Source organism: Amblyraja radiata, chromosome 15 (assembly GCF_010909765.2).
Source record: "Amblyraja radiata isolate CabotCenter1 chromosome 15, sAmbRad1.1.pri, whole genome shotgun sequence".
Taxonomy (NCBI): Eukaryota; Metazoa; Chordata; class Chondrichthyes; order Rajiformes; family Rajidae; genus Amblyraja; species Amblyraja radiata.
The window spans coordinates 6359169-6375458 of record NC_045970.1 but is presented as its reverse complement, the minus strand read 5'-3'; the positions used below and the strand labels follow the sequence as shown (position 1 = coordinate 6375458).

Below are 16290 nucleotides of genomic sequence, written 5' to 3'. Positions count from 1 at the left end.
TGACCCGCTGAGTTACTCCAGCATTTGGTGTTTGTCTTCGGTTTAAACCAGCATCTCGTTCCTACAGATAACTTTACTGTCTAAACCAGTGCAGTCTGTAGATGCAGCGCGCCCGTGCTCGCATGGACCTGCACTCCATACAGTGGTGGTAGAATGACACCACATAGCCGGTCACCAAACTCAAAGGTGGCTCATTTGTGGCTTGTGTTCTTCACTAACCGGGGCTGCTGTGCTGTGCTTGGACCCAGGTGTACGCGGTGAAGCTCGGCTTTAGTTCACTGCAGCGACTGAACACAGGATCGCGTCCCGGCTCCCGGCTGCCCGCCTCGCGTCAAACTGTGAATGAGCCAAGGCTGGCCAGTCCGAACTCACCTTCAGCTCGAAAACCGGCACAACATGCTGGAGATACAGCGGGACATACAGCATCTCTGCAGAGAAGGAATGGGTGACGCGAAGGAAGGAACTGCAGACGCTGGTTTACACCGAAGATAGACACAACAGGCTGAGTTTTCGTGTCGAGACCCTTCTTCAGCTCGTTGAGTTCTGAGGATTCAGTCTCACCGGAGGATTAGATGCAAAGTTGGTCTATCGCTGATTAATCTAATCCTGCTATTTATTATCTAACCCGTGTTTACATATGGAGTTTGTCTCGGAGAGGAACCCTCTGCAAAAAGCTGATTATTCGATGTAGCTGTTTAACTGGACTGGTCAAAGTGTTATTTGTTAAAATTGGGTTTGCATTCAGTACATCCATTGAAAGATAGCAAAGATGCTGTCGCGTTTCCAGGTGGGCGCTACATCGGCATGGTCTATTCCAGAGGTGGCATTGGCAGTCTGTGCTCCTGCGACGGCCGATCAGTTCAACGTCTCAATCTTACTTCACAGAATTGCCCTTGAAAGGTAAGGCAGCTACATCAGATCGCCTGCACCCATGGTGTTAATATGTTCCATGTTCACAGCCTTAATGCATCGAGCCTTTAGAATAGTCACTAGAAGACGGTACTTATTCAGCGTCCAAAAGTGTAGGAAGGAACTGCAGATGCTGGTTTAAACCGAAGACAGACACAAAAAGCTGGAGTAACTCAGCGGGTCAGACGGCATGTCCGGAGAAAAGATATGTGACGTTTCGGGTCTGAAGAAGGGTCTCGACCCGAAACAGTCACCTATTCCTTCTCTTCAGAGATGCTGCCTGTCCCGCTGAGTTACTCCAGATTTTTTGTGTATATCTTCAGTGTCCAAAATGTGGTTAAGATGCAGAACGAGGTGTAAACAATATACATTAATTTAGTTAGTATATGAGTTGATGCGCTTATACAGCGTGTGTTGCGCGGTTAATGTGGTTTCAAACACTGCACAAAGAAACATATAATGTAAGGTATTCTTGTATTACGGTTCAATTCTAATGTGGTTAATAAATAGAATGTAAAACGCTCAGGTCACCTAAGGTGGCTATATTATTGTCGTTGGTGATTTTGCACGAATCGGTGGGCAGTGCATCAGTTTTAAACTTTGTTTTTAATAACTCCAGTATCTCCGTTTCAATAGACAATAGGTGCAGGAGTAGGCCATTTGGCCCTTCGAGCCAGCACCGCCATTCAATGTGATCATGGCTGAACATCCACAATCAGTACCCCGTCCCTGCCTTCTCCCCATATCCCCTGACTCCGCTATTTTTATGAGCCCTATCTAGCTCTCTCTTGAAAGCATCCAGAGAACCTGCCTCCACCTCTGAGGCAGAGAATTCCACAGACTCACAACTGTGAGAAAAAATGTTCTCCGTTCTAAATGGCTTACTCCTTATTCTTAAACTGTTCTGGCCCCTGGTTCTGGTTTCCCCCAACATCGGGAACATGTTTCCTGCCTCTAGCGTGTCCAAGCCCTTAACAATCTTAAATGTTTCAATGAGATACCCTCTCATCCTTCTAAACTCCAGAGTGGGCAAACCCAGCTGCTCCATTCTCTCAGCATAAGTTTCCTAATACTGATTTTATTTTTCCGTTCTAGAAGTATTGTACCATTAGTTGGTGGTGATAAACCCCAACACGCGATGGACTACAGACAGAGCGAACCTTCCCCTGCTTTGCTGTGCGGTTGATGGAACAGGCGACACGGGAACCCTCTTCCAGAAACCCAGGTCGACGTGATCCCTGCCAGAGGAAGGGTACAATGTTTCTGCAGGTCGGGCTGCTGTAGACGAGTGTACCTGGTCTCAAACAGAACAAGGAGTCTGGATCTCCATGGGAAACGCTACCAACCACACTAGGATCTCCGGGGTGGTGGGACGGGAGTTGACCCTGCGGGCAGTGACCGGTTGTTTGCTGTTTCTACTCATTGTCTCCACTCTGCTGGGCAACACGCTGGTGTGCTTGGCCGTGATCAAGTTCAGGCACCTGCGCTCCAAAGTCACCAACTTCTTCGTCATCTCGCTGGCGGTGTCCGACCTGTTCGTGGCCGTGCTGGTGATGCCCTGGAAGGCATTGAGCCAGGTGGCCGGCTACTGGCTCTTCGGGTCCTTCTGCGACACCTGGATCGCCTTCGACATCATGTGCTCGACCGCGTCCATCCTCAACCTGTGCATCATCAGTTTGGATAGGTACTGGGCCATCGCCAGCCCCTTCAGGTACGAGCGCAAGATGACCCAGAGGGTGGCCTTCATCATGATCGGGGTGGCCTGGACCCTCTCCATCCTTATCTCCTTCATCCCGGTGCAACTCAAGTGGCACAAGGCGGAGGTCGACTTGCTGCTGCTGTCCCCACAGCTGGACAACAACTGTGACTCCAGCCTGAACCGGACCTACGCCATCTCCTCCTCGCTCATCAGCTTCTACATCCCGGTAGTGATCATGTTGGCCACCTACACCCGGATCTACCGCATAGCACAGACACAAATCCGCAGGATCTCCTCGCTGGAGAGGGCGGTGGAACATGCCCACAGCTGCCACGACCACGCCGCCGACTGTCCCCACGAAGCGGCCCTCAAAACCTCCTTCAAGAAGGAGACCAAGGTGCTGAAGACACTGTCCATCATCATGGGGGTCTTCGTCTTTTGCTGGCTCCCGTTCTTCGTGCTGAACTGCATGGTGCCGTTCTGCGACCCGCAACTGTCCAGCGGCTCCCGGCTACCCTGCGTCAGCGAGATCACCTTCAACATCTTCGTGTGGTTCGGCTGGGCCAACTCGTCCCTCAACCCGGTCATCTACGCCTTCAACGCTGACTTCAGGAAGGCGTTCTCCACCATCCTGGGCTGCGGCCGATTCTGCCCCAGGAACGAGGTGGAGGCCGTCAACTTCAGCAACCAGCTGGTCTCCTACCACCACGACACCACCTTGCACAAGGACGCCACCGTCACCCTGGTCAACGGCAGCGCCCTGCCCAACCAGCTCAGCCAGCCCGAGGAACGAGAGCTGCCCTTCCACAAGGTCTCCAGCATCTCCTCTGACCACAGCCCCGGGGAGCAGGACAATGTGCACCTCCCCGGCGGCGTTCAATACGAGTGCGAGGCAGAGATCAGTCTGGACACTATCACCGCCATGTACCGCTGAGACCAACTCAGCCGCCGCTGGGTAGTAGTCCACACTGGCACCCACCGGCCACATTCACCATCTGAGAATAACCATTGCGCTGCCTGTCACGGTGTCACAGCGGTAGAGTTGCTGCCTTAAGCCCCTGTCCCACGGGAAACCTGAACGGAAATCTCTGGAGACCTTGCGCCTCACCCAAGGTTTCCGTGAGGTTCCCGGAGGTTTTGGTCACTCTCCCTAATAGTCGAAAGTGGTTTCCGCGTAGTCGAGGCTTCTTTTATGTTCCTGCGATTATTTCAACAAAACCAGCCTCGACTAAAAATAGGTTGCGGTTTGGTCGAAGCCAGTGGAGTGGGGTCGCTATTTACTCACAGGCAATCGAAGGCAATCTCCTTCCGCTGACCAGCCATTTTGATTGGCTCATTTGAGTTTTCAGCAAAGATCCTGTAGGATCTTTGGTTTTCAGGACCTAGAAGATCCGCCAGAAGGTAAAATGCCCGCTAACTTTATTAAACTTCTTAAAACTGTCTCCACTCCTTCCCCCTCCCCCTTCTCTACCCTTCTCCCCCCTGCTCTCCCCTTCTCTCTCCCATTCTCTCTCTCCCCTTCTCTCTCTCCCCTTCTCTCTCCCATTCTCTCTCTCCCCTTCTCTCTCTCCCATTCTCTTTCTCCCATTCTCTCTCTCCCCTTCTCTCTCCCCCCTTCTCTCTCTCCCCTTCTCTCCCCCCTTCTCTCTCTCCCCTTCTCTCTCCCATTCTCTCTCTCCCCTTCTCTCCCCGTCTCTCTCCCCTTCTCTTCTCCTTCTCTCTCCCCTTCTCTGTCCTTATCTCCCCTTCTCTCCCTCCCTCCCGCGCTCTCTAAAGGACTTACCGTGCTCTGTGGCAGCTGTTTACCTTCCTCTTCATCGCGCAGACAGCGCTCCTCCGCTATCCCTGGCCCCCACCATCGCGATATGTGTGTGTGTGTGTGTGTGTGTGTGTGTGTGTGTGTGTGTGTGTGTGTGTGTGTGTGTGTGTGTGTGCGCGTGTGTGTGCGGTCGGCAGCAAATATCCTGTAGGATCTTTGATCAGTAGATGCAGCTCACGGTTCGGTCGAGGCTTTCCTGGCGAGTGACCAAAACCTCTGGCGACTCATGGAAACCTTGGGTGGGGCGCAAGGTCTCCAGAGGTTTCCGTTCAGGTTTCTTAAGTGGGACAAAGCAAAATACAGCGCCAGAGACCCGGGTTCGATCCTGACTACGGATGCTGTCCGTACGGAGTTTGTATGTTCTCCCCGTGATCTGCGTGGGTTTTCTCCAAGATCTTCGGTTTCCTCCCACACTCCAAAGACGTACAGGTTTGTATGTTAATTGGCTTGGTGTAAATGTAAAATTGTCCAAGTTGGCGATATGCAGAGTACTGCCTTGCTGACTACAAAATTCAAAAGGTTCAGAAGGATGAACCACCAAAACAGCCATCCTGATGTTATTCACATGAATGCCACATATATCCAATTTGGAGGGAATCCTTCTGTCTGTGGAAGAAGGCTAGATCCTACACAGAACTTTAAACTCATTAAAACATAACATGTAGAACTGTGCAGCCAGGAATAGGCCCTTCAGCCTCCATGTCCGAGCTGAACAACATGCCACGTTAAACTCATCTTGGTAGCTATTGTAATTTAAATAATACTCTCACTTCATCTGTATTTGAAAATGTATTAATATTTAGAAGATGTTCTCAGGAACAATAACTGGCAATGTGGCCTGGCGTTAGGATTTAAAAACTGACCAACTATTCCTTGTGTCGGTGACACTGTGCACGTCATAACTGTATCAAACAGAGTCGTCATTGCAATGTGGTGTGAAATGTGCCGGAAGGAACTGCAGATGCTGGTTTACACCAAAGATAGACACAAAATGCTGGAGTAACTCAGTGGGACAGGCAGCATCTCTGGAGGGAAGGAATGGGTGAAATGTGACCCATCCCTTCTATCCAGAGATGCTGCCTGTCCTGCTCAGTTACTCCTGCATTTTGTGTCTATCATCGGGAAATGTTGATCTGGTTTATGTTTCCTTCTTAGCTGTGTTTTCTTTTCTGTCACCTATTCTTCAGTGTTCCCAGTGGATTTCAGCAGCCCATTCATTACCTATTCGAAACTGAACTATAAATGTCCTCATTACATTTTAAATTAATTGTGACGTCTTCCTTTTATTTGCAATCACCATCCTCAAAGCTGATTACACATGTGGAGGGCAATGAAGGAAGAACGGGAGCAGGACTAGAAGGGTTTCGGCCCGAAACGTTGCCTATTTCCTTCACTCCATAGATGCTGCTGCACCCGCTGAGTTTCCCCAGCACTTTTGTCTACCAGGAGCAGGACTAACGCAATTATCAAAAAAGCTCATCAGCGCCTCTACTTCCTGAGAAGATTACGGAGAGTCGGTTTGTCAAGGAAGACTCTCTCTAACTTCTACAGGTGCACAGTCGAGAGCATGCTGACCGGTTGCATCGTGGCTTGGTTCGGCAATTTGAGCGCCCTGGAGAGGAAAAGACTACAAAAAGTAGTAAACACTGCCCAGTCCATCATCGGCTCTGACCTTCCTTCCATCGAGGGGATTTATCGCAGTCGCTGCCTCAAAAAGGCTGGCAGTATCATCAAAGACCCACACCATCCTGGCCACACACTCATCTCCCTGCTACCTTCAGGTAGAAGGTACAGGAGCCTGAAGACTGCAACAACCAGGTTCAGGAATAGCTACTTCCCCACAGCCATCAGGCTATTAAACCTGGCTCGGACAAAACTCTGATTATTAGCAACCACTTTCTGTTATTTGCACTTTATCAGTTTATTTATTCATGTGTGTATATATTTATATCATGGTATATGGACACATTTATCTGTTTTATAGTAAATGCCTACTATTTTCTGTGTGCTTAAGCAAAGCAAGAATTTCATTGTCCTATACAGGGACACATGACAATAAACTCACTTGAACTTGAACTTGAATTGAAAAGGCGCAGAGGTATAGTTGCTGCCTTACAGCGCCAGAGACCTGGGTTCGATCCCGACTACGGGTGCTGTCTGTACGGAGTTTGTACGTTCTCCCCATGACCTGCGTGGGTTTTCTCCGAGATCATCGCTTTCCTCACACATTTCAAAGACGTACAGGTTTGTAGGTTAATTTGCTCGGTATAAATGTAAATTGCCCCTAGTGTGTTAATGTGTGGGGATCGCTGGTAGCTACAGACTCGGTGGGCCAAAGGGCCGTGCTGTACAGCAGAAATATTGTGGGCTTTTGTTCTTCTGTGTATATGATATTTTCCCATTAGCAACTTGCACGTGTGCAAGCACACACACCTACACACACACTCACACACACTTCCTTGGGTCATGGAGTAAGTTTGTTGTAAATCAAGAACTGTTGAATGAGCAAGAGGCTCAGAGCATCAACATATTTGGAATATTCCTGTCTACAAGATGAAGGTGTGCAAGTCTTGAGTCCATTAACAATCAACCTTGCCTTTGATTTAAGACTAAGTCACAGTCACTCTGTGGCCCATGGTCTCACTCAGTTACCAGGTCAATTACGGTTATGTGTTATTGTAAATGTGTCAACATTATGTGTCTGCTGCTTCCTCCCCATTCCAATATTACAAAATCAAAAACAATGTTAAAATGTTTGCACATCTTAAGCCTGACTTTTTTTTCTAGCATTGTATAAAGCATCAACACATCAGAGAATGGTGGGGGTATATTGAATGAGCTGTCAGAGGAAGTAGTTGAAACGGGCACTATAACAGTATTTAAAAAACATTTGGACAGGTACACGGGTAGGAATGGGTTAGATAGATATGGACCACATGGGACATCTTAATCGGCATGCTCAAGATGGGCCGAAGGGCCTGTTTTCCTTGCTGTATGGCTGTATGACTCTATGACATCCCATTTGAAGTAATGTGACAACAGGATTGTAATTTTAAGAATTCTCCCGATATTTTTAATGCAATATCAATACATTTAATATGTTCACATTTTCTTTAGTCTGCTGGCAAGGCACTAAGTGTATTTGGAAAGGTGCAATAAGGCAAGAGAATGCAGAATAAATGGGGAGGCATTGACTGTTGCAGGGAAGCAGAGGATCCCTGGAATACATGTCTCGAAACTTTAAAGGTAACAGGTCTGATTAACAGTTAATTTAAAATGTTTTCCCTTAGCAACTGAAGCAAAGAATATAAGGTCAAGAACATTGTGCCAGAGCTGCAATAAATAGAACTTATGTCAAAGCTTGAGTACTACAAACAATCCTGGTTGCCACATTACAGGAAATGTATTTGCATTGGAGAAGACACAGACCAAATCTGTGTGGATGTTGCCAAGCCTAGAAAATTGTAGCAAGGAAAAATAGATTGGTTAACCTGCAGATATTTTCTTTACAAAAGGGAAGTTTGAGGGGAGATTTAATTGAGGTGTATGCACATCTGAGAGACCTAGATTGAGTAAGTAGGAAGGACTTATTTCCATCAGTAGAGGGATCAAAGTTTAATAGAAGTGATGGAATGATTGGAAAAGAGTTTAGTTCGGATCTGGATTTTACAGGCTGAAGGTATAGTGGAGCTAGAAAGCTTCATCCCATTTATACACTGGTGTAATGTTGAATAGCCATGATTTGAAGGCTCTGGACCCAGTGCTAGAAGGTGGAAGTAAACTGGGTAGCTGTTTTAGGACCTTCACAAACATGATGGCTGAATGGATTCGAGCACCATAGATGTTTCCTGGTTCTACAATGTCACCATCTCCACCTACCCACCCCTACCAACCTCATCCCTGATTGTGTGGTGTTATTATAACCTGTTTACTTGAATTGGATTGGATACTGGATTGTCACATGTGACAAGTCACGGTGACATTCTTGGCTAACATACCCAAGGTATGCAAATAGCTGCCACATAAAGGGCACTGACAAGTTACACAGTATTCTGTGCCAGGTCCACCCTTGTTCTCCGCCCCCCCCCCCCCACCCCCACGCCGGGTCCTCTTTAGCCCCCCTCCCCCTCATGGTGCCCCCCCCACCGCTCCGAGTCCTTTGTTATGGTAAAGAAACAGATCACATGCTATAATACCTTTCAACAAAAATGAGTCAACAATTTTAAATTTGTGGTCATCTCACTGGGCTGGGTGGGCTCAGCCTAAAGACATAAATAGATAACTCTCTGTGAGCTTGTGGAGTCACTTTTCTCTTGTTTTGCAGCAGCCCAGAAACAACTTCCAGATTGTTGAAAAGTCAATAAGGCTAAATATGTTAATTGAATATAGTGAATTTGTAAAGAAAGGATACCCATTTTTATTTGATGAGGATTAAAAAAATGACATTTGTTCTTTCAACTAAAAGGGAGAAGGAAGGGAGAACACTTCACCCTCCAGTGGCTGCCCAGCATTTTGTGTAAATTTGTCCAAGTTAAAGGAGAAATGAGCGGTGGATATTTCACATTGAAGAATGGGGCTTTGTTTGTTGTCATAAGGAACCTGTCTCTCACAAATACTGGTGAGATTCTCGGTGTCATGTACTTCATTTTTGCAGGTTTTGCCCTGCAGGTAATCCACTTACAAGGGCGGCATGGTGCCCCAGCAGTAGAGTTGCTGCCTTACACCGCCAGAGACTCGGGTTCGACCCCGACTACGGGCGCTGTCTGTAAGGAGCCTGTACGTTCTCCCCGTGACCTGCGTAGGTTTTCTCTGAGATCTTCGGTTTTCTCCCCTACTCCAAAGGCGTGAAGGTTTGTAGGTTCATTGGCTTGGTATAAATGTAAATTGCCCCTTGTGTGTGTGTAGGATAGTGTTAATGTGTGGGTATTGTTGGTCGGTGCGGACTCGGTGGACCGAAGGGCCTGTTTCCGCGCTATATCTCTAAACTAAACCAAACTAAACTGAAAGGGAGTGGCAGAGAAGAGGTGGGTGGGGGCGAGTGTGGCATTACATGTGCTGTGCACATCTTTAAATTTGAAATCACTTTGCATGCGTAGTTACAGAGTATTAACACCAGTCCATACTCCGTCAGCACCAAACATGGCTGGCACAGGATTGTTGTACTTACAGCAGTACTTACTGTGTTAGACATCAGCATTAGCACAGAAACTATATCCTCAAGTGTCTGTTGGAGTTATGTTTGCCCTTTGGAAAATAATTGGTGGCAACATTTCACTCACTATGACCAATTCCTACTGGTACAGTATTAAAGAGTATTTCTCGCCTGGGCAGATTACATCCCAGCGGTATGAGTTTTGATTTCTTTAACTTCAAGTAACCCTTGTAACTCTCTCTCCGTTCCTCCCCCACCCAAGTCGTTGTACTATTTTTAAAGTCATCTTGTTGAGTCTCATTGTCTGTAACCTGTTTTCACCTAGCTCACAGCTAACCCCTTTATCAGCCTGTCTCGTTTACATAATTTTTTGCATATCTTTCATTCGTTCGTTTTATATCTCTCTATATCTCCGTCTACGTCTCTCGTTTCCCTTTCCCCTCAGTCTGGAGAAATAGTCTCGACCCGAAACATCACCTATTCCTTTTCTCCAGAGGTGCTGTCTGATCCGCTGAGTTACTGTATCTCTCTTCGGTTTAAACCAGCATCTGTAATTCCCCCCTTCACTAAATTAAGAGTATTGGTCTGACCATTTAGAATACGTAAAGCATGTTTGTAAATATTTACTGCCTTGATAACCTGCATGTTGTAATACTTATCATCTTTGAAAGATATCGAGACAATGAATCTTATTCTGTAACATCAATTTATGCTCGCAGTACAGAGCTGGGTGAAAAGAAATGTGCTACTCTCAGTATTTCTAGCATTTTCAAACATCATGGTGTTGTAATTAATATAATAGTAAAACGGTATTTGCATTCAACGACAGCGGTTAATGGTTTAAATAATTAATTAAGACGTGCAGGTAAGTATTAATTTTCCATCTCAGAAGCTGCTGTGAAAAACCTCACAAGAACATTTATTTTTAAAGGCTTCACATTTACATGACGTGAGCATTCGCCCTTTAACACAAAGAAACATTATGATAGCGTTGTGACAACAGAATCAGTGAATCAGTGATGAGACATGAAAGATAGCTGAACAATTGTCAGCCATTCACATCAAGTATTCATAATGCCGGACGCATCCTACAATTTCTGTAAAGTGAAACACTAGTGTGTGGATCAGTCAACCATATCACTCCGAACATTGTCCGCATTCTAAATCCCTGATATTACTGCTCGTGCTGTGTTTAAAAATAAGGAATTCTTCAGTCTGTAATTTTCGGGGAGGTTGCTTGCAATGAGCACTTCTGCAGCAGGTTAACAAGTTTGACCTTTACAAATTCAAATCTATTAAACCATTCAGTCTTGATAAATTGTATTCACAGAATAATAATCCAGAAAATCTCAATGCTCCTCATTTATTTTACTCCCTGTTTCTTGCGACTATCTGTAAATCGCTTTTATCATAGGAGGTTTAGGGATCTAAACCAAGTATTTAGTCTGCCAAATATATTGCACAACTTACTGATAATGAAAGATACAGGACTCATGGACAGAATATTTAATACCTGTTCACCTATCTTTAAAATCAGTATAGGGCCTGTCCCACTGCAGGGGCCTAATCCGCGAGTTCAGAAGAGTTTGCCCTCGACTCATACTCGCAGCATGGTCGACACGAGGTGCTAGGAGGTCTTTGTAACTCTCCTTCATGCTCGAGAGTAGTCCCCGCGGCCTCAGCAAGATCGCGCCGTTTTTTTCAGCATGCTGAAAAATGCCCGCGAGTAAAAAAAGGTCGCCATAGATAAAATCAATATTTTTTACTCGTAGGTTTAGTCGAGGTAGGTCATAGTAGGTCATAATGCTATCGTAGGTAATCGAAGGCAATCGAAGGTAATCGAAGGTAGTCGAAGGTAAAGCTCGTTGAGAAAATAAATGTAAGTAATCCGACCGGTAATGATAAATGCCCGCTAAACTTTATTAAAAGATGTCTGGCTTCTTAAAAGTGTCTCCACTCCTTCTCCTCCCCTTCTCCCCCTACTCTCCCATTCTCTCCCCCTCTCCCCTTCTATCCCCCTCTCTCCCCTTCTCTCCCCATCCCCCCCCTCCACACTCTCTAAAGGACTTACCATAACTGTGCCAGCCGTCTTTTACCTTCCTGTTCATCGCGGGTGTGAATTTCAGGCAGCGTTCCCCCGCTTTCCCTGGCCCCCGCCTTTGTGATATGTGTGTGTGTGTGTGTGTGTGTGTGTGTGTGTGTGTGTGTGTGTGTGTGTGTGTGTGTGTGTGTGTGTGTGTGTGTGTGTGTGTTTGTGTGTTTGTGTGTGTTTGTGTAGACGGTCGATCAAGCTCGAGGTTTTTCAGGCGAGTGCCCGCGAGCTTGAAGGTCGAAGACAGTCGCTGAAAAGTCGCGTTAGTGGGACAGGCCCTTTAGATTGGAGATATTATTCTCAGATATAGGTTGCAATATATTTTCAACACAATATGTTACTGTAGGTTTGCTTTATATTCTAATGATTTCATTTTTTTAACTTTTCTCTCCGGTTAGACATTGTTCTTATTTTACAGGACCATGACAAGTTTTTACTACTTTTTCTATTTTTTTCCACAATTTTTTCAATGTCTCCACTGAAGTTGCGATGAATTAATTGAGAGCAGGTATTGAGGGGGGTGGTTCTGGGACGCTTCCTGAGTTGTCGTGGGCCTATTGGGCCTGTCCCACTTAGGCTCTTTTTAGGTGACTGCCAGCGACTGTCATAGTCGTAGCAGGTCGCCGAAAAACCAGCGACTAGACCCCCCTTCAACATAAAATTTGAAATAGAATCATTACTTTAAGAACAACAAAAAAATGAAGTCAACACCGGCGACAACCTACGTCATCTGGTGACAACTACGACAGCACCTACATCAGGAGACGTCAAGCTACGCTCATTGGCGTCAAACCCATAGTCGCCGACTGTCTCCGAAAATTTTTGAACATGTTGAAAATCCAGCGGCGACCAGAAAGGCACTACGACTCTTTGGCCGACTGAGAAGACTATACATGACCATACAGGCGAGACCCTGGCGATCATGTGGCAACAGCCTAGTCGCCTAAAAAATCGCCTAAGTGGGACACGACCATAACTCAATGAAGCACCAGTGATTGGAGGTGCCCACTCTATAACCCCAATGATATTTGCATCTACATCATCAATTTTTATGTGCATATGGAGTTAGTTATTGTCTTTAGCATAAGGCTGTATAAGCAGTTTAGGTACTACTTTGGCTTTGGGCTTAGTTTTTTAGGTTGAGCACTTAAGTACAAGTACTTTGTGTTTTTTTAATAGTAAGCGATAGTAAGCAAGAGAATTGTCAAAAAAGCAGTCATGTTCAAAACATTCCATTAAGTTTAGAATATTCAATAGTTTACATGGTATAAAACACTAGGGCAATATTTTCTTTTATTCTACCACTTACCTGTACTGATTTGATTTTATTAATACTCATGAAATGTTTCTTACAAGTTCCTGTGGAACTTGGAGAACATGCTCGTGTCCGAATCAGAACCTATTCTCTGGTGATTTCATTTTATGCCAATAGAGAGTGATACAGAGCGGAGACAGGCCCTTCGACCCAACTTGTCCCAGCTACACTAGTCCCACCTGCCTGCTTTTGGTTCATATCCCTCCAAACCTGTCCTATCCACGTACCTGTCTAATTGCTTCTTAAACATAGGGATAGTCCCAGCCTCAACTACCTTCTCTGGCAGCTTGTTCCATACACCCACCACCCTTTGTGTGAAAAAATTACCCCTCAGATTCCTATTAAATCTTTTCCCCTTCATCTTAAACCTATTTCCTATGGCCCTCGATTCCCCTACTCTGGCCAAGAAACTCAGTCCATCTATCCAATCTATTCCTCTCATGATTTTATACACCTCTATAAGATCACCCCTCATCCTCCTGTGCTCCAAGGAATTGAGACCCAGCCTACTCAACCTCTCCTTATAGCACAGACCCTCTAGTCCGGGCAACATCCTTGTAAATTTTCTCAGTACCCTTTTCAGCTTGACAACATCTTTCCTATAACATGGTGCCCAGAACTGAACACAATATTCTAAATGTGGTCTCACCAACATCTTACACAACTGCAACATGACCTCCCAACTTCTATACTCAATACTCTGACAGATGAAGGCCAATGTGCCAAATGCCTTTTTGACCACCTTAACTACCTTCAAGGAACCATGCACCTGCACACCTAGATCCCTCTGTCCTACAGCACTCCCCAAAGCCTTAACATTCACTGTGTAGGTCCTACCCATGTAAGACTTTCCAAAATGCAACACCTCACATTTCTCAGTATTAAATTCCATCAACCATTCCTCAGCCCACCTGGCCAATCGATCCAGATCCTGCTGCAATTTTTCACAACCGTCTTCACTATTGGCAAAAACGCCCACTTTTGGATTATCTGCAAACTTGCGAATCTTGCTATGAATGTTCTCATCCAAATCATTGATGTACTTTGTGTTTTTTAATAGTAAGCAGTGGAGGAAAGAATTGTCAAAAAACAGTCATGTTCTAAACATTCTGTTAAGTTTAGAATATTCAATAGTTTACATGGTATAAAACACGAGGGAAAATATTTTCTTTTTTTCTACCACTTACCTGATTTGATGATTTTAAATATCAAAAATTAAACATTTGCATTTGTACATTATTTCCGCTGATAAATTTCCAGAATTTTATAAATTACTAGACCAAGTGGGACCCGTTGGGTCCCATCCCCTCAATGCGCGGTTGTGGCGGGGGTGGGGGGCGGCCTGCGGCATCACACACACACACTAACCACCGCCCTTGATATTATATTAATGTTATTCATTCACTCCCTTTCCCTCATCCCAGCCCTATCCACTCACGCATAGCCCCCAACTTTGCAGGTGCGGCTAGAGAGGAAGGGGGGTAGAGAGGGAGGGGGAGGGGGTAGAGAGGGAGATGGAGGGGGGTAGAGAGTTTGGGGTGGGGGGGGGGGGGGCGTGCGGAGTCACAGGGGAGTGCTGGTTCCCGAATGCATTTCCCTCCTCCTCATTTCCCCCATCCTCGTCCCCTCACTCCCACTCTCTGCCACAGCACATACCCTGGTTGTAGAGCAGCGCCGGGGCCTGGAACTCGGCCTGGTTCTCGTACTCAGCCCGGCCCTGGATGTAGACAGCATCTCGAGAGAGAAGGAATGGGTGACGTTTACGGTCGAGACCCTTCTTCAGAGCTTTCATGAGTAGCTCTGTTCACCCGTGATAAATGTTTGATTTTAAGACAAAGTTGATGTTTTTACACTTTCGCCTCCAACTAAAACTGCTGATCAATTTCTGATAATCCCAAAAGTGCAAGTTGTTACTGATGCACAACTGAAGGCCAAAGGATTTACACCACTAACTTGCTCTCATTTTACTTATCCCAGCCCAAGTAGAATTAGTGCCAATATTTGGTCAATCTCTACAGTATGTTCGGCAAACTGCTGCAAAGCAACAAATAAATCATAACATATGACAATTAATCATCACATTGATCATCAGATTGTCATGAGAAAGGAATTTTTATCTTTTATGTTGCACATTTTCTTAAAATGCCTCAAATTAGATTTTATCCTCTCATGCTGTGTTGCATATTGCACTAAGGTCCATTTGGATCCTATTACAAAAACTCCACAAACTCCACAAAATGGGATAAGAATCAGTAGCATGGTGATTTATACACAGAAGCATTGGCTAAAAGTAATGTTCCCATCAGGAAATGCATTGAGTGGTTACCAAGTCATTGCCATTCTGACCTCTGGGAAAAGAGTAAAAACTTATAAGAACACTAGACCAAGTGCAGACCCGTTGGGTCTGTTCCCCCAACGTGCGGTTGTGGGGGGGGGGGGGGGGAGGCGGCATGCAGCGTCACACACACTAACTATACACCCCCCCCACACTCACGCTAATTACCCCCCTTGATAATATATTAATATTATTCATTTGCTCCTTTTACCCCATAACCACCCTATCTACTGACGCATAGCCCCCAACTTGCAGTCACATCTAGAGAGGGGGAGGGGGGGGGGGAGAGAGTGAGGGCAGAGACAGACGGGGCAGAGACAGAGAGAGAGACAGAGACACAGAGAGAGGGGCAAGAGGGAGAGGGGGGTGGAGAGGAGGAGAAGAGGGAGGGTGGGTGAGGGGGGAAAGGTGGGGGAGGAGGGGAGGAGAAAGAGGGTAAGAGTGAGGGGGTGCTGAGAGGGGGGTGAGGGGGGTGAGGGGGAGAGGTGGGGAGCAGGGAGGGGGAGGGAGGGGGGAGGGTGGAGGGAAGGGGGTAGGGGGTGTGGAGGGGAGGAGGTTTAGGGGAGGGAGGGAGGGTGGGGGAGTGGATGGAGGGGAGGAGGGGAGAGAGAGAGGGGGGGGGGAGGAGAGAGGGAGGAGGGGGGAGAGGGGAGGGGGAGAGAGAGGGTGTGCTGAGAGGGGGGTGAGGTGAGGGGAGGGGGAGAGGTGGGGAGCAGGGAGGGGAGGGAGGGTGGAGGGAAGGTGGTAGGGGTGTGTGGAGGGGAGGGGGGTTTAGGGGAGGGACGGTGGGGGAGGGGATGGAGGGGAGGAGGGGAGAAAAAGGCGGGAGAGAGAGAGAGGGGGGGAGAGGAGGTGAGGAGAGGGGGGAGAGGAGTGGGGGGAGAGTAGAGGGGGGAGGGGAGAGGGGGGGAAGGAGAGGGGGGGAGAGGAGGGGGGAGAGGAGAGGAGGGGGAGAGGGGGGAGAGGAGA

General features: G+C 46.8%; 1 protein-coding gene across 1 annotated transcript; it reads left to right on the top strand.

Annotated features, from left to right (window-relative positions):
* Positions 1-2237: 2237 nt before the first annotated feature.
* LOC116981648 (D(1C) dopamine receptor-like) lies at positions 2238-3542 on the top strand. Its single transcript, XM_033034734.1, has one exon. The coding sequence runs from the start codon at positions 2238-2240 to the stop codon at positions 3540-3542; it is 1305 nt and encodes a 434-aa protein (XP_032890625.1).
* The last annotated feature ends 12748 nt before the right edge of the window (positions 3543-16290 follow it).

Excerpts from the sequence above, each read along its gene's own strand:
- LOC116981648 (XM_033034734.1), top strand. The coding sequence starts at position 2,238 with ATGGGAAACGCTACCAACCACACTAGGATCTCCGGGGTGGTGGGACGG.